At 31.5% G+C, this 19538-nt stretch overlaps 1 protein-coding gene across 1 annotated transcript in view; it reads left to right on the forward strand.

Moving 5' to 3' along the window:
- The window catches only part of Slf1 (SMC5/6 complex localization factor 1), a 71095-nt gene that overhangs the window by 21250 nt on the left and 30307 nt on the right, over window positions 1-19538 (forward strand). Inside the window, exons 5-11 of the mRNA XM_005326159.4 lie at window positions 6016-6178; window positions 12949-13092; window positions 14232-14378; window positions 15373-15516; window positions 16855-16977; window positions 18031-18084; window positions 19001-19159. Coding sequence (XP_005326216.2) covers window positions 6016-6178; window positions 12949-13092; window positions 14232-14378; window positions 15373-15516; window positions 16855-16977; window positions 18031-18084; window positions 19001-19159 — 934 coding nt within the window. The remainder of the gene's footprint in view (window positions 1-6015; window positions 6179-12948; window positions 13093-14231; window positions 14379-15372; window positions 15517-16854; window positions 16978-18030; window positions 18085-19000; window positions 19160-19538) is intronic.

Here is a 19538-nt window from a genome sequence, read left to right on the forward strand (position 1 = left end):
ATCAGTAAATTTTATATAGTTTTTATTGGAGAGAGATTCTAACTCCTTGGTTACATTTACTTTATTTTTTATAGATTTGAAAATGAGAAAGTTTCTTAATTTATTTTTCAGCTAGCTCCTAGTAATATAGAGGACACTACTGATTTTTATGTTAAGTTTTTTATCCTGTGCAACTTTTTTGGAATTTGTTGACTGATTTAGGTAGCTTTTGGATACTCATTGGGATTTTTCTATCATGTCCTTTGCTAACAGAAATAATTTGCCTCCTTTCCAGTTTGAGTGCTTTTTTTCTTTTCTGTTGCTGAATTGCTCTGGCCAGGACTTCCAATACCATGTTGAATAGAAGTGGTAAAAGTGGGCATACTTGTCCAGATCATAGATCATAGATGGAAAGTTTTCAACCCTTTCCTGTATAGTGTTAGCTGTGGTTTATGTGTTATGGCCTTTTTTGTGTTAATGTGTGCACCTTCTATACATCAATTACTTAAAAATTTTTTGCATGAAGGATGTTGAACATTGTCAAATACTTTTTCTGCATCTACAGAAATGATATGATTTTTTTTCTGTTAATGTCATATACCATGTTTATTGATTTGTATATTTTGAACCATCTTGAATTCCTGGTCGTGGTGAATGATCTTTTTAAAGTCTTGTCAAATTTAATTTGTTATTATTTTGTTGAGAATTTTTGTATTTCTCTTCCCTGAGGATACAAGTGTGGTGGTTTTCTTTTTTTGGTTGTGGTGGTTGTTTTGTGTCCCTCTGATTTAGGTTTTCAGGGTAATGCTCCCTTATAAAATGTGTTTGGAAAAATTCCTTCCTATTCTATTTTTTGGAATAGTTTGAGAAGAATTTATATTAGTTTTTCAAATGTTTGGTGGAAAACAAGAATAAAGCTTTTAGATCCTTGCCTTTTCTTTGATGGGAGACCTTATTGTTGATTCAGTCTCATTATTTTTATTGGTCTGTTTAAGTGTTCTTTTTATTCCTAATTTGGTAGGTTGTGTGTGTCCAGGAATTTATCAATTTTTTTAGATTTTCTGATTTCTTAGCATATAATTGTTCATAAGTCTTTTATGACTTGTATTTCTGTGGTATCACTTATAATTTCTTTTTTTCCCCACCTTTGAGTTTCTTCATTTGAGTCCTTATTCTTTTTGTAGTGTAGCTAATGGTTTGTCAATTTTATTTATCTTTTTAAAAATCCAACTCTTGGTTTTATTGTTTTGTTTTGTTTTGTTTTTCCTGGTGTCCATTTTACTTATTTCTGCTCTAATCTTTTTTATTCCCTTCATTTTTCGAACTTTGGGTTTAGTTCTTCTTTTTCTGGTACTCTGATGTGTAACAATAGGTTGTTTATTTGAAATTTCTCTTCTTTTTGATGCAGGCTTTTATTGCTATAAGTTTCCCTCCAGTATTGTTCTTGCTGCATTCTATAGGTTTCAGTATGTTTTATATCCATTATTATTTGTCTCAAAGTGTTTATTTGCTCAGGATTGACTCCTGGGCTTCATTCATGCAAGATAGTCATTCTACCCCTGACCTATGTCTCCAGCTCTTGTCTCAGGATGTATTTGATGTCTCTTTTTGATTTCTTCTTTGACTCATTGTTTGTCCTGGAATATGTTGTTTAATTTCCATTTATTTGTGTGTTTTCTAAAGATTTCTGATTACTTATTTAGTCTAACTTTTTATCATTGTGTTTATAAAAGACAGTAGGTAATGATTTTAAGTTTGTTCAGACTTATTTTGTGATATAACATAGAACTATCCTGGAGAATGTACTGAGTGCATTCTAGAAGAATATGTCTTATATTGGTTTGGATGGAATGTTCTGTATATGTCTGTTAGGTCATTTGGTTCAAAGTATAGTTCAGATCTAATGTTTTTGTCTTTCTAGATTATCTGCCTATTGTTGAAGTATTAAAGTATTTACTCTATATTGAAGTCTCCTATTACTGTATTGCAATTTATCTATTCCTTTAGATCATTTAATATTTGATTTATATATTTAGGTGCATGTATACTTCCAGTTATATCTTCTTGATGAATTGACCTCTTAATCTTTATATAATGACTTTATTGGTCTTTTCTTACAGTTTTTGACTTTATCTTTCTTGTCTGAGTATAGCCAGCCGTGCTTTTTTTTTTTTTTTTTGCATAGACTATGCTTTTCCATTCTCTCATTTTCAGTCTATGTGTGTTTTTAAAGAATGAAGTGAATCTTTATAGGCAGCATATAGGTGGATCATGTTTATTTTATTTTTGTTTAAACCTGGCCACTCTGTGTCTTTATTTCTTCCTTTCTTTTTTTTCTTTTTTTTTTCTTTTTTTTTTTTTTTTTTTTTTGGTACCAGGATTTGAGTTCAGGGGCTCTCAGCCACTGATCCACACCCAGCCCTATTTTTGTATTTTATTTAGAGACAGGGTCTCATTGAGTTGCTTAGCACCTCGCCATTGCTGAGGCTGGCTTTGAACTCACTATTCTCCTGTCTCAGCCTTCTTAGCAGCTGGGATTACAAGCATGTGCCACTGTACCCAGCCCACTCTGTGTCTTTTTTTAAACAATTTAATCCAGTGATAATTGATTGGTAATTGAATTTACAGATATCTTTGTAACATAAGGAACCCAGGTTTCTGAGAGCTTCTGATTAGCCAAATATATGGAAGTTCCTAAAGTTTGTATGCCTGTAGAAGGCACAGAAGTTCCACCTCCTTCCCACATGCCTTTCCCTATGCATCTGTTCATCTGTATCCTTTGTAATAGTCTTTATGATAAACATATCTCTGAGTTCTGTGAGCTACTGTATCAAATTAATCCAACCCAGTTGAACCCTGGTTTATAGTTGGTCAGTCAGAAGCAAAGATAAAACAATCTGAGGCTAGCAGTTGGCATCCAAACTGGGGGAGAGGGCAGTCCTAGGACCTGAACCCTCAAATGTGGAATTTGACACTGCCTTTTGTTCTCATTGTCAGAATTGAATTGGGTTAGAGCACATCCAGGTGGTATCTTCTGATGCAGAATTGACTGCTTGTTTGCCAACAGAAATAAATTCTCACATTTTGAGATAACAGAAGTTTTCTGTGTTGATTATTGTGATGTGAGAGCAGAGAAAACTTAGTTTTTAAATTTTTTTTTCTCCCACACAGACCCTGGATATAAAATTATGGGTTGACTATTTTTTTTACTTTCAGTAATTAAATTCTCTGTTCATTGTCTTCTATCTTGTACCAATTTCGATGAGAAATCAACTGCCATTCTTTCTGTCTGTAGTTTCTTTTCCTGATTTCTTTCAAGTTTTTCTCCTGACCTTTATTTTTTATCACTTTGATACTGATGTATATATACATGTGTGTATTTTTTTTTATTTGTTGGCTTGGGTATTTTATGTTTCCTTTACATTTGGTTTTTTTCTTATTAATTTTAAAGAATATTCAGCCATTATTTTTTATATGTGTCTCATCTTGTGTTGTTATTCCACTGGAACTTCATTACCTGGCTTCTGCCCCTCATCCCACTTCAGCACTGGGAATTGAACCCAGAGGTATTTTACCACTGAACTACAACCCAGCCTTTTTTATTTTTCACTTTGAGACACAGTCTTACCCTAAGTTGCTGAAGCTAGCCTCAAACTTGTGATCCTCCTGCCTTAGCCTTCTCAGTCACTGGTATTACAGAGGTCCACTACACCTAGCCATGACATGTATTTTAGACTATTTAATTCTATTCCACAACTATTTCATGTACAGTTCTTCTTTTGAAAAAATTTTGACCTATCTTCAGGTTCAATAATTCTTTTTATCTGTTGTTTCTGCCTCTTGATAAGCTTATTAAAGAAATTGTTCTCTGATATAGTGCCCTTTATTTCTACCATTTTCATTGATGTCTGCTGAGTTCTCAATCTGTTTATGTACATTGTACATCTTTTCCATTAAGTTCTTTTAAATCATAGTTATTTAAAGGTGATTTTTCTGATCATTTCAACATGAATTATATCCCAGTCCATACTGTTAATTCTTTTATTTCTTGATTTAAGTTTTTCTTACTGTTCTGTAGATATCTTATATTTTTAATGCATTTTGCTTAATATCAGACATCGCATGTAGAAGAATAATACAGGCTAAGATGAATAATATTTATATTAAAAATGGGACTGCCTCTTCTATAAGGAAGCTATTATGGGTGATTGAGTTAATCTTGTCAGTTATTGAGTTGGATTTGGGTTTTGTTAATGTTATAGTCACCCTCAGTGCATCTCCGCTGCTAACAGCAGTGAACTCTAATTTCTTTGTATTTAGTTTGGGACCTTGGGTACTAGAAAGGTTTTTATCAGTGTTCTTGCTGTGCCTTAACCTTTTGGTAGTTCCTGCACTAAAAGGGCACATGAGTATGCTTTTTATGTTCTTCCCATGTATCTTTTTATTCATTTATAGGCCGAGAATGTGGATAGTGTATATTCTTAGCTCTAGATAGGCTTTCATTTTACACCTTCTCTTTGTTATTGGTTCCTGTGATGGGGCTTTCTCAGTATTTGTGTTTCTAGCCTTCCTGCCCCACTCCCCACAATCAAAATCTGTCTATCTGTGGACAGGCTTTTTCGGCAAGACAGAGTTTCTGGTCTCTCGCCAGTGTTATATCTTCGTGTGTATTGTTCTAAGATCCTGCTCCCAGGGGATATTTGTGTTTCTCCTTTATAGCGATGATTTTTGCTTCTCTCATGCAAACAGTGGCTCTTTGGGGGTGGGGCACTGGACAGCAGGAGAGTTTTTTTGCTCCTTCCTTAGAGATAAGTTTTATTCCCTCCCCTTCAAGAGAAAAACATTGTATTTTTTCCCTAGGTCTGAGGGCAGACAACTTTCTTATTCTTCTCCAAACATCTGAAGGCTTTTCCTTTATAGTAGAGAAGGAAGAGCTCAGGGAAGTGGACCTGGTTTTATGTATACACTTCAATGGCAACTAGTCCCCATCTGTACTGAACAGGAGGGCTTGTATTTTTTCCTGACATGCCCCCAGTATTTTTCATGAACATTTAATGGAGGCCTATGCCAAAGAGCTGGCAAATAAGAGCATACTTTCTTGGGTCAGGGACTTTGCTTTTCAAAACTGGTACACAAGCTATCTTCTTCATTTCAATTGTCTTAAATTTTTGCCTGGTTCTTTTTAAAAAATACTTTTAGTTGTAGGTGGACACAGTACCTTTGTTTTATTTATTTCATTTTTATGTTGTACTGAGGATTGAACCCAGTGAGTCACATATGCAAGGTAAACTTCACCACTTAGCTACAACCCCAGCCCTTTACTGATTCTTATGTGTTCTTATGACCAACCATTTTCCTTTGCTCTGCCAACAGTGAAATGGTTTGGAAATCCAGTCCTTTTCACATAGGGGCCTGTCATTCTTTGGAAATTAACTTATTTGATTAACTTATTACCTTGATTTGCTAATGAGCTTAAAGAGAATTATGATATGGATTATTTGGCCTTATTTTTAGGTGGTAGCAGTATAGCTTTCTAAAAGCAGAAGCTTAGTGCTTATGGGACGTGTATGTCAGCCTGAGTCTAAATGTATTTTTTTTCCTTAATATAGACTAGAGCTAAAAATTTTTAAAAGCTGAACTTTTAAGGTTGGCAACTGATTTCATTTTTTGTGGTCCAGAATGATTTCCTTGGGTATATATTGCCTTCCAGGATATCTGCTTCCTTAGCCATTCTTCATTATTCTTTTGGGCTTATACTTAGGAAATACTTTAATATTCTTGCTTCATAAAAGTCTTTCCCATATCAAGAAATGAATAGGCAGAAAGAATAGTATGATTTCTTAAACATTTGCTGTGAAAATCTTAGATTTTAAGAAATTATTGCAATAGTTATTTTTTGTGATCCTCAGTGTCCCATAGGAATTAGTTCCTTTCAGATAGTTATACTCCTGCTCCAAGGAGTAATTGATTTGAATAATTTGACTGAATATATTCAATTTTTCTAATATATTTTATACCATTTACATTTTTATTTAGAGTTTTGGAGGCTGGAAAGGCAAATGTTATTTTACCAAAAAGTTCACCAAGTGGAGTAACTCATGTGATTGCCAGTAATGCAAGAATCAATGCTGAGAAAGAAAAAGATAACTTTAAGGCTCCATTTTATCCAATTCAGTATCTAGGGGATTTTCTTTTAGAGGTAAGTAAGATAAATAGTAGACATTTTTTAGTATTTATTTTGTAAAGTACCCATATAGTGAAATGTAATCATCCCTTGGTACCCCAGAGGATTGGTTCTAGGATCCTTCTTATATACCAAATCCAAGGGTGCTCAGATCTCAAGTCTTTTATGTAAAATGGCATAGTATTTGTATATAACCTACATATAGGTTATATACAAATACTATGTGTGTGCTTTAAATCATCTGTAGATTATTTATAATAACTATTAGAATGTAATTGTTATGTAAATAGCTATTTCACTATATTCTTCAGGGAAGAATGACAAGGGAAAAAAGCCTCTACATGTTCAATATGGGTGCAGCCTTCTTAGACCTAACTGTATTTTCCAACTGAGGTTGGTTTGAATCTGTGGATTTGGAATCTATGGATATGGAGGACTGACTGTTATATTAATATTATATTCTAAATTGTGAACATATAGGGATTGAAAGTCATTAAAATGATAATATTTTTAAGGTAATTGCTTTCACTTATTTAAATATTGAAGAATACCACTTACATATTTTGAAAAAGCTTAAGTTTAATTTTGTCTTAGTTTGAGTCTCTACTTTTATTTTTAGCACTTTGGTGGCATGTCCTACAAAATAATTTTCAGCATTTTAATGTTAGAGTATAATAAAACAGCAGTAGAATACATAGTATCATATGAGGATTTGGGGATTATTTTTTCTTTGGAAATGTGAGCGCTGTTTCTAAGAGTTTAGAAATATTTTCCTGTCCTATTCCCCTACCTCCTTCTCTATACTTGGTGTAAATACTAGCCCTCAAGTTGTTTGAATAGGGATTAAAGCCTGATTAAAGCCTCTAAGCATAGAAGAATTTATAAGTCATTTAGAATAGAAAATAAACCTCAGTGTATCCCCAGACAGGCTTGATCTAGGAAAAAGTATTTCCTTCCGTGTTTCTCATCTCAACAGATTCCATCACCTTTTATCTAATACTTTATGTCAGAGATTTGGGAATCACCATTGTAACCTTCCTTTCCCTTACTCCACATATCTTGCCAACTACTAAATCCTATTTATTTTATCTCAGATGTTTTGTGAATCAAACCACTTCTGTCCTTCTGTACTAACATACTGAGTTCATCATCTTTCCTCTGTGCTCTTGGAGCACAATTGGCATCAAGAATCATGTCTGGGGGCTGCAGTTTTAGTTCAGTGATAGAGCACTTGCCTAGCCTGAGTGAGGCACTGGGTTGAATGCTCAGCACCACATAAAAATAAATTAATAAAAGTATTGCATCTGTCTACAACTTAAAAAATAAAAGAATCAGGTGTGTCTTTTCCATAATTATATCCTGGTCATCTCACATAGAACCTGGCAAGTGGGTCCTCATGTAATACCTGTTAGTTTAACAGAAAGAAAACCTTTGAGTCTTCTGTGAGTAATTATCATTCTGGAATTATTTTTCCCTAGTAAGTAACATCAAGATTACTTACTTGGATTGGAAATTTGCCATTAGTGTTAGAATTTGATCTATTTGGACTATTGATAATCTTGACAGTCATAGTTCTGGAAATGAGCACATGAACCAATTCAGTTCAATGAGGCATGAAGAAGAATATGTAAGAACTTCTAGGATTCTTCCTCATTTGAAAGAGATCCAATGGCAGACTAACTTCTGTTAGATATGAACATAAAAGAATGTAACCTAAATTACTACTAGTAATTGACCATGAGGAGTACTAGCCTTAGCTTGTTAGCCCTATAGATAGCAGATGGATCCTTGCTGATGATGGAGTCCCTAGGTTAACCAAATCTTGAAACCACATTGGACCAAATTGCCATTCTGTAAGATAATACATTTCTATTATTTAAGTGAGAGTTGATTTTCTATTAGTTGTATCCAAAAACATCCTGATACACCTTTTTAAATAGTTTAAATGTAGTATTAACTGTCAACAGAATGAAAATCATTAGTAGATATGTCTGAATTTTCTCTTCTCTATGCAAAAATAAATGGTTAGAGTATGATATATTTGTATTATCCACAGTCCTGTTTTGCACTAATTTGAATAATTCGGATTTAGATGCTAAAATAATAGAGAGCAGCAATAGAATATCAATCAGAAGTAACAAATATTTCAGTTTATACTTAGTTTTAGAATACATTGTTCTTTCTTTAAGTTATGGATCAGACAGCTGAGGGTTCATAACTGGTAAACTAAAGAAAAGATATTGTACTCACTTCTGAGGAGAAATTAGAAAGTTAACTTCATACTGGTGTCTTGCTTTTCTTCCTCCTCTTTTGCACAGAAAAATAAAAATGTTCCTCATTGACTGTATTCTGAAATGTCATCTCAGAAGAGTAGCTTTGTAAATTGACTGAGTTAAAAATAACAAAATACTCACTAAAAAATAATTCTGTTTAACCTACTTATACCTTTTAGAAAGCTTCTGAATAAACAGAATCAGGTATATATTTAGCTCAGGTTTACAGATAATTTATTGAAAACTGTTGCTGTACCAGGTACTATACAGTGCACTAGAGATATGAAAATGAATGCAACCACATATCAGACTTTGAAGTGGTCTACTATTTAGTGATGGATAAGGAATGTGGAGATTATTAATTTCAGTTCAGTATGAAAATTGCATTGATAAAACTATGTGCATAGCAGAGGAATACGGAGGAACAAATGATTAATATATCTCGGTTGTTTTATCCATGAAGGCTTCACAAAAATGAGAGAATACTAAGGAATACTTAAAACTTCTTTTGACTCTCTATTTAAAATAAAACAAACTTTGGAAAAATATTATAGAAACAAACCAGACACACAAAACAATATGACTTTTTGATCTAAATCAACCAACTTGTGAACAAGATTTGTAATATCTAGTTGTGACTATAGAGAAGTCGTTTATCCTGTGCCTTAGTTTTCTTTCCTTTTTATGTGAAACTAATATTTAAGGTTGCTTCACTTGTTGTTAGTACAACTATTACTCCGTTTATTGAGTAACCACTATGTGTCAGGCACTATGCTAAGCATTTTATACCCTTAATCTTATTTAAACCTCATGTTCATTTCTGGTGTGTCTTATTTTTCCATTAATAGTTGGTGATATTCAGGTATAATGAGGTTAAATAACTTGCCCCAAATCCCAGAGCTGTCATGTATGAGAGCAAAATTTAAGGCTACACACTCAATACATTTTTACTTCTTTTGAATAAATTTTGATTTGTTAGATCTCCCTTCCATAAGGTAGTAGATAATCATAGGATTATGAAATACTATTTAAGAATCATGGTGTAAGTACAAGTTAAGAACCAAGTAGCCCTCAAAGGACTCTTGTTCTTTACTTGATTTCTCTGGCTTTCTGTATTCTTATGAATAGCATATCAGTCTCATGAATTCATTCAAATTGTATGACAAATTCCTTGGCTACACATTGGAATAACACCTGGAGACCAGAGTATATCTATCTATACCTAGTCCAAGGTAGGAAACAATCCTGAAACAAACCTGAAACAATCTCATTGCCTAAACTGTACTATACTATTACTAGAATAAGTGGCTGTATGACACCATACTATATAAAATATACTAGATACAGCCATTTTTTCCTATATTATATGGAGACATATGCCATAATGTCTAGTACATAGTTGGTATAAAGAAATAAAATATGAATATTTACATTTACAATAATTATTAATTACTTTTCATCAAAAATTGGTTATTTTTTATAAGAGTAACCAATTAGAGTATTGGTAGCTTAGAGAAAAATATATGTTGATTTTTTTTTTCTCTTCATATAAAACATATTGGTTTTAAAAAAAAACTTTGAATGTTATACTTTGTGAGGTTCTGATTTTTAAATAGTCCAATGGGACATAGGACACTAGAAGCATTCGTTCTCATTGATAAGTCATAAATAACATCTGAAAAGGCTGCATACGTAAACATAAATGTTTCATGCCTCCTTGCTAATGATAATGGCAGATTCATTTTGCATTCTGTGCAGCTGGAATCTATGTGGGGTTAATTAATCCTATATTTTAGACATTTCTCAATCTGGGCCTATGGATTGATTGTCCTTCAGTTGTATACCATATGAAATGGAAAGCCAGAAACTTACTTGTTTTACCCTGCAAATTAATCCTTAATGGAAATTACTGTTGTACATTCAGAGTATTACTCTGAATGTCTTTGATAGAAAGGAACAAAAGTCTGTATTTTTCTTAGTTTTAGTTTCACTTTTCTGAATAGCTGAAGGGGAAATTCAGTCAACCACTCTCAGGGATTGTTTTTTGATTATAGGATTACAATGTGCTAAATCCATCATACCCACAAAGGAAGCCTGACATGAGAAGGAACCAAATGTTACACTATATAGGCCTTAACACATTTGGATTTTATCATAATCATGCCCTTGGAGAGGGCATTCCCAGGCTATTTGGGTAAATGTGAATCTCTAAACAACCTTTCAGGAGTACGTTTTAGGAACTGTCATGAACTCACTTTTACTCCTAACTCTTTGCTGTGAAGTCTTAAAACTTGTAGAATTATATGTATAGATATATATGTGAGTATTTGTTAAATAATTGGTAGGAAATTGATGAATTTAGTTTGAATGTATTGGCAAGAGAAATTTGTTTGAGATACAGTAGGGTGACAAAAATTGTTATTTTTTTATCTGGTAAAATCAGAACTGTGAATTCAGCTATTGCTTACTTTTATTTTCCCTCCCTCATGTGAATGGTAAACTTGCAAGTGAGAAGCTTATCAGTAAACAACTATGAAGAAAAACAATCCAAGAAAAATTGATCCATAATCAGATAATTTTTAGTAGAATTAAAGTTTTAAAAAAAAACAGCATGTTGTTGGCACCAAAACAGGCATGAAGGCCAGTGGAATAAAAGAAAACTCAAGAGATAAACCCTCGTAAATAAATATAGTTAGCTTATACTAGACAAAGGCATCAAAAACATACATTGTAGAAAAACTTCTTTAACAAATGATGCTGGGAAAACTGGAAATACATATTCAGCAGAATGAAATTGAACCCCTGTCTCTCACCCTGCATACAGCTCAGCTCAAAGTGGATCAGAGATCTAGGAATTAGAACAGGAACCCTGCACATACTAGCAGAAAATGTAGGTTCAACAATTCAACATGTTGGCTTAGGAACTGACTTCCTTAACAAGACTTCTAAAGTGTAAGAAAAAAGGTTAAAAATCAATAATTGGGATGGCATTAAACTAAACAGTTTCCTCACAGCAAAGGAAACAAAAGTGTGAAGAGGGAGCCTGCAGAACAGGAGAGAATCTTTACCACCCATACTTCTGATAGGGCATTGATTTCCAGGTTATACAAAGAACTCAGAAAACTTAACATACACACACACCTGCCAACAAATAAAAACCCAAATAACCCAATCAATAAATGGCAAAGGAACTTAACAGACACTTCTCCAAAGAAGAAATACAAACAGTCAACAACAATAACAAAATATATATATATATATATATTAAAGTTCAACATCTATCAGAGAAATACAAATTAAAACCACACTGAGATTTCATCTCACTCCAATCACAATGGTGATTATCAAGAATACAAGTAAGCCCGGTGCAGTGGCACATGCTTGTAATCCCAGTGGCTTAGGAGGATGAGGCAGGAGGATCTTGAGTTTTAGCCTCAGAAATTTAGGGAGACCCACAACTCATTAAGACCCTGTTTCTAAATAAAATACCAAATGGGCTAGAGATGTGGCTCAGTATTTAAGTTCCCCTAGGTTCAACCACTGGTACCAAAAAAATAACAATAATAATACAAGTAATGATAAATGTTAATGAGGATGTGGGGAAAAGGGTGCACTCATACATTGTTGGTAGAACTGCAAATTAGTGCAACGACTCTAGATAGCAGTTTGGAGATTTCCTCAGAAAAAAAAAGGTGTGGAACTACCATTTGACTCAGTTATCCCAGTCTCTGGAATATATCCAAAGGATTAATATCAGCATACTACAGTGACGCAGCCACATCAGTGTTTATAGCTGTACAATTCACAGTAGCCAAGCTATGGAGCCAACCTAGATGTCCATCAACAGATAAATGGATAAAGAAGTTGTGGCATATATACCAATGAAATATTAGTCAGCCATAAAGAATGACTTTATGACAAATTAAGTCATAAACAGATGGGTCTTAGACTATCATGCTAAGTGAAATAAGCCAATTCCAAAAAACTAAAGGGCAAATATTTTTTCTGATGTGTAAAAGCTAACTCACAATAAGAGTAGGGAGGGGGAAAATAGTTCAGTGTATTAGATAAAAGGGAATGAAGGAAGAAAGGGGGAATACAAATAGGAAAAACAGTGGAAAGAATCTGACATATAAATGTATATATATAAATCCCACCATCATGTACATCTACAAGACTAGGGCCCTAATCAAGATATATTCCACACATGTATAATTTTATGAAAATAGACTCTTTTGTCATGTCAAGAAAAATATTGTTACTAGACTTAGAAAACATTATTTTTTCCTTTCTGACATACTAAAATCACTTTATTATTCACAACTTTTGTAGTAATAATTTTTTCCTTGAGAGATTTATCTGTGTTTAACCTTTTTTTGGAGGACATGTTTTATATCCTTGCTTGACTAGTGAAGTATTAAAAAATTATAGATTAAATTGAATACCATAGGAAGTACATAATGTTGAAATTACACTTAATTAATTGCCTAAACCATTTTTACATACATACAGAAAGAAATTCAGAATGATGAAGATTCCCAAACCAATTCTGTTTGGAGTAAACATAGCAATCAAGAGAAACACAAAGATTTCAGGAAAGATATGGGATTTCTTGAAGTGAGAGATGCCTTAAGAGGGACCATATGTAGAACCCAGGTAAGATTTTATAGGCTAAAAAAAATGTACATTTCTGGATTTTCTTACAGAATTGTTAGAGAAACAGCACATGGTAGAAATTACATGAATTTTGGAATCTGAAAGCTGATATCTGAACCCTGGATTTATCTAAATTCAAGTATTTAACTGCATATATAACAAATTTTTTAAAAGCATGGATTTTGATTAATATGTGGGGAAATACAGGAAGGACTTTGAACATGATGCACTTGTGGCTGTCATGTATGAATTTTCAGATATCAGCAACAAACAAATGTCATTATTCTACTCTAGAACACATGATGTTCAATTCTGTTGTTTCATACTGTGTTTTATAGAACAGTCTGTTGGTTAATTTACCAAATTATTATTAACTTAGTAATTATTAGTAGTTTATATTAAAGTATTCTTATGTGTAACTAAAAAAACAATTCTAAATAGATTGTGTTTACACTGTGTCAAATATTAAAAAAGAAAAAGAATTTTAGGAACAATTTGGAAGTTTTTTAATTGAATAGTCCTTTAATTCTACATGGTAAGGTTATCTAAAACTTACAAAGTTAATACTTTTGCATGTTTTCTCAAAATAGATTTGATATTTATGTGACTTATAAGACTACTTCTATGATCACCTATGCATGCTTATAAAAGAAGTTTTTAGGGTTGATTTGTCTGTTGAAATATGCTTAATATAGCATAAAGTATTTTTAAATACATAAAGGATTGTAAAATGATGAAATTATTAAATAAATTCAGTTTGACTAAACATGAGTAAAAGAATAAAATAAGATTTTGTAAAAGACAGAAATTATTAAAATAAATCTAGGAGAATGTATATAAAATTTAAATAAAAATTTCTCATTTGTAAAATAAATTTCAAAGTATAATGAGTAAATATTAAACATCTGAATTGAGCATACAGGTATACCAAATTAAGTGTATATGTAAACTTAGTATAAAACTTAGAGAGCTATAATATGTATGTTCTGCTTTATGTGAATCTGACTTAGATGGAATATAATTTGCAGAGCTTTTTACTTTTTGTATTTCATCTTGAGTTTTTCTGTTGGGACTTGCATTGTTGTGTTGAGGCTACATTTAATCCATAGTCTAATTAAAGTAATTTTATAAATATACAGAAAGAAATGCAAAATCATGATGAAGATGTTAATGTTAGTTGTATTCTAAGTGACCATCACAAAAAAGAAAAATTCAGAGAATCCAGTAAAGATTTGAAATTTGTTAAAATGAGAAACACCTTAGGAAGGCATACATATGGAAATCAGGTAAAACTCTACAAATTAAAAATAATTTATTTACATTTACAACTTCTTTCTAAATTTACAAAGTACAATGTCATTCGTGAAATTTCCTTTCATACATATGTATGAGTATTTATAAATATTTGTGTTCAGTTCTTAAAAGTAGATTCTTTTTAAGTATGTATTTATATGCACCAATTGTATAAAGAAATAGCCTTACTGATTTTTTAAAAATATACATATATTTTAATTGTAGTAGGACACAGGAACTTTGTTTATTTATTTTTGTGTGGTGCTGAGGATTGAACCTAGTACCTTTCATGTGCTTGGTGAACATTCTATCACTAACCCACAACCCTAAGCCCAGAGCCTTACTAAACTTTTAAGTCCCTCCTGTTATCTCTTTTCCCTTTTATCTCTTTTCCCTTTTACCCAAAGGTATCCTTTATTTTAGAATATGTGCTATTTTCTTGCTTTTCATTATGGTTTTACCAGTTTGGTGAATTCCCAGCAAATATTTGTTTAGGTTTGCCTGTTAATAATCATTTTGTAGTTCATGCAATTTATAGACAATTTTTGCTAGTGTATATGTTTCATTGTTCGTGTCACACTTATACCCGTTATCTGTTTTACTATTGATGAAGCATTTCACTTTTCTTTTAGTTGATTTGCCTGTTTGGTGAATTTTTTAAATTTTGAATAATTATTTGAACACTGTACATATTATCTTGTGTGATTCTTCATACACAAGTTAAGGAATTTCTCTAGGTTATATTCCTAGGAATGGAATAGGTGGGTCATGAGGATTATGCATATTTAACTATTCTAAAGCCTGTTTCCCTGAATGTTTGTTAATGTATATCTATTCCAAAAGTGAAGAAGATTTTTCTTTTATGTAGAGCTCTGTTTTTAATGTGTTATACTTGTGTTGTAACTCCCTCTTCTTGAATTTATTTGGATTTTGTAAGATACATAGTTTATATTGATACTTGTTTAATTGTGGTTTAAATGCATATAGAAGGAAACTAAGCAAAAAGATGAAGACAGTCAAAGAAATTATACTTTGAAGAAAAAACGCAAAAAAGAAAGTGATTGCAAGAAAAACATTGAACATGAAAAAATTAAAAGTACCTTAAGGAAGCATATATATTACAGAAATCAGGTAAATCTCTGTTAACAAACTGTAGATTTAATTTTCTCTGGCTCTTACTAATATAATCTAGAAAAATAATCTATTTTTATGATTCCTTGCTGTGTTCAATATAACCTGTATGTCTTAGAAAAAAAAATCTTGAGTTGATCTGGTATAATGTAGTTAATGTTATAATTATCTTTGGTACATAGTGAAAGCATTTTTGCATGAATACACAAAGAAATTTGAGTTAATAATCAAGATATTCAAATTAATTTTCTTGTGCATGAATATAACCAAAAAGAAAAAACAAAAAAGAGGTTCTGGAGAGAGTCTGAATTTCTTAAAATTTAAAAACAACCTTTAACTTTATACATATATGTAGTTAGAGTAATTCATTCTCATGTAGATTTTGTTTTTTATACTTCCCTGGTATATATATAATACAGATCATTTATAATATGAAAGCTTGTTTTTCAATGGAATTCTAAGATAAATTACTTCCGTAGTATAACTTTATTTTGCATTCTAAGCCACAGTATGTTTATACCAGTTGAGCATTCCTCATCCAAAAATCTAAAATCTAAAATGCTCTAAAATCTGGTAGGTGTTTTGTTTTTGTTTTTAATTTTTTTTTTTTTTTTAGTTGTAGATGGACACAATATATTTTATTTTTTAGTTTTATGTGGTGCTGAGGATTGAACCCAGTGCCTCACACTTGCTAGGCAAGCACTTTACCACTGAGCCACAACCCCAGCCCCAAAATCTAATAGTTTTTCATGTGATATACTAGGAGTGGAAAATTTCATACCTGACCTCATGTGATGGGTTGCAATCAAAACACATGCCACAAGCATTATAAATATGGTATAAAATTACCTTTAGGTATTTAAAACATAATGAATTTTGTGTTTCAATTTGTGTTGTATTCATTGTATATTTATTTGTGCAAACATTCCAAAATCTGAAACTCTTTCTTGTCCTAAGTATTTAAGATAGGAAGCATTTCATGTTTTTCTTTAGTATAAACCTGTAAACATACATTCAGAAAGACTTTCAGAAAGATAAATAGTTTGACATGAACATGGCAACCAAGAAAAACAAAGAGGTTTCAGGAAAGACTTAGAACAGGTTAAAATGAAAACTATTTTAAGATATTGTATTTGTATATATCAGATAAAATTTTCTCAAATTGAAATGTTTGCTTCTTAAACTTTTTTATTCATTGCATCATCTTGATAAATGTTTCTGAGGCTCTTTGCTAAAGATAACATTGTATAAATGTGTTTTTGTACTGTCCATTATGATAGCATTCATGTTGGCACTATCTTTACTGCATTTGTCTAAAGTTCTTTCGTGTGTATATAGAAGGAAATGAAGAATTCTGGTTTTGCCAATTATGCCAAAGAATCAAAAACCAAGGATATCAGGACAGATGTGGATGTCATTGAAATAAAAAATGCCTTAAGGAAGCACATATATAGAGCTCAGGTAAAACTTGGTACTCTTGGTGCTTTCACTTTTTTCTGTAATATAACCAAAATATAATTATATACATATGCACATATGATTCATTACTGTGTTAAATATGTCATAATTTTCTGAGTTCATTGATCTTACAACAGTAATGTAAATATGTTGAATACTCTGCTATTTATACCTCACTAATAATATTACAGATTAATTGTGCTTACAGACTACTATAACTTTTTGCTGAATACTTGATAGCTTAATATTTGGCTAATTTAATATTTAGCCAATTTAATTTTGGTAGCTTTGTATTTTAGTTTAGTCGGTTGCACTGTGACTTTTGATGTCTGATTAGATTAAGGGAAATTGCTTTTTGATAGATCATACAACTTTTTCTTGTCATTATTGAAGCCAAAGATTTATTGATTTGATTTTATTTCTTTGTTGGAAATGAGTTTGAGGATATTTGATACCTTTACTTCTCATTCATGTATTTCTTCCACTGCCAGTTGCCTATTCATACTCTTTGCCCAATTTGCTTGTTCAGTTGCCTGTTCATACTCTTTGCCCAATTATTTCATTGTTGCTTGTTCTTGCTTCTAGATCATTCTAAAATCAGAGTATTATCTAGCATTATAATCTATTGCAATAGATTATAATTAGCTGCAGATTTTTTTCAGTACAATATTTTTTTAAATGTACAATGATTGTATACAAAATGCCCCCAAGGGCTCTTATAGAAACTGTTTTCCCATTTATATTTTTATTAGTAGTATATTAAGGACAGTACACCATTTCAGATCTTCAAAGTAAAAAATGACCTTACCTTTTAAGTTATTTTAATTTAGAAGGAGAAAATAGAAAGTATTCAAACTCATTACTTATGAGAGTGTTTATTTCCCAAAATAATGAAAGTTGCTAATTTGGCCAGACATGACTATCAGATTAATTATAGCTATTAATGTGTTCCTGGATCTATTTTTTATGTTTGACCAAGGTTTCATGCTATGTAAGCTGAAATATATTTTTCAACCTAAAATGTTAAATTTTAATTATATGGTTTTTATTTTCTAGGCTGTCAGATACAACTGTATTAGACTAGAAAAACAACCAGTGTACAATGTAGAGGTAAGAGGCTTGGAGTAGGGCGGTGATGAGGACCAAAAAGAAGCTTTGTCTTCTGTTATTTTTAATCATTTTGATTTAAAGGAATGTGTTATCTATACAAGAAAACTTCCTATCATATTTGAAATGTAGTCTAGTGTGAAATTAAAAAGAAAAAATTTCATACTGTTGTAAAAAGTGATCCTGAGAATTAAAAGCTTACCTGTGCTTATGACAGGTGAAATATATATCCTTATTCTTGCATTTTATAACCTTCATAATTACTACTTTCAGATTAAATTTTTGTATATTTCCAAAGTATATTATTTTTAATATTATTATTCATTCCTTTAAAATTTGTCATTTTATTTCATGAAGTCGTTCAGAATGTTTTTCACTCTACTAATTCAAAGTAGTTACTTTTCTTGTTAAAAAGTGTCTTGACCATGGGGGAATGAATATATTTTGTGAAACTAAGTCTTACATTAGTGCACATCCTTGGAGTTATTTTATGACTCTCTAACAATAGGTACTTTTTGCTAATGTTGATTGTCGATGATATCTTAATATATTCAGAGATCCTAATAGATACTAAGTGTGTTTTCAAGTTTAAAAGGAAAACATACATTTGCACCTAAGAGATTCTTCTTTATCCACCAAACTTTGCACATTTCTTTTAAATATTTTCTTTTTGAGGTAGGAAGTATTTTCCCACTATTTAAAGCAACAGAAAATAATAAATATAACAATAATTTACATTTTTGCATCACCTTCTTGTTGTAAAACACAGTCATACTCATCATCCTTTTTGAATCACAGCCTACCCCTATCAAGTAGTGAGGATAGGAATTACCTTCATTTTACAGATGAGGAAATTAAAGAGATTTAATCCTAGAATTTCGCTCTCTGTTCTTTGAGTCATGCAGTCTTTCTTTCTTAGGTTAAAAATGCTGAATTTCCTAGAGGCGTATTGAATTTAATTGAAAGTCTCATAGAAGGTCAGTTTTTTAAAGAAGCAATTGAGGAACTTTCCTCTTTGCAAGCACATTATATCCCTCCTGTATGCCTTCTTCATGCTCTTCTAGAGAATGTTTTACAGGTAAGAACAGTCTTATGGGTTTATTTTCTTTTTCCAAAGGATGTTAAAATGTGAATATTTTCTAATTTTTTATTTTTAATTTCTCTTTTCAATTGTATTTTCCCCCTTATTTTACTAGGAAATAGTTGTTTGATATCACTTTTTCTATTTTTTTAATCATATTTAGGTACTGTTCAAGGATTTTTTTTTTTTGCTTATTTTCTCAGAATTTACAATATAACTTTCTCTTAGATGAAAAAGGTACCTGATTTTTTCCATAGCAATAAGGTTATCCAACATAAAATCTTGATTATAATGCTCTAGAGTACTATTTAGTAAACTACTCTTTTAGTACATTGATAGTAATCATTTATATTTACAATATTCAGAGAGAATGAAC

Source organism: Ictidomys tridecemlineatus, chromosome 1, assembly GCF_052094955.1.
Source record: "Ictidomys tridecemlineatus isolate mIctTri1 chromosome 1, mIctTri1.hap1, whole genome shotgun sequence".
Taxonomy (NCBI): Eukaryota; Metazoa; Chordata; class Mammalia; order Rodentia; family Sciuridae; genus Ictidomys; species Ictidomys tridecemlineatus.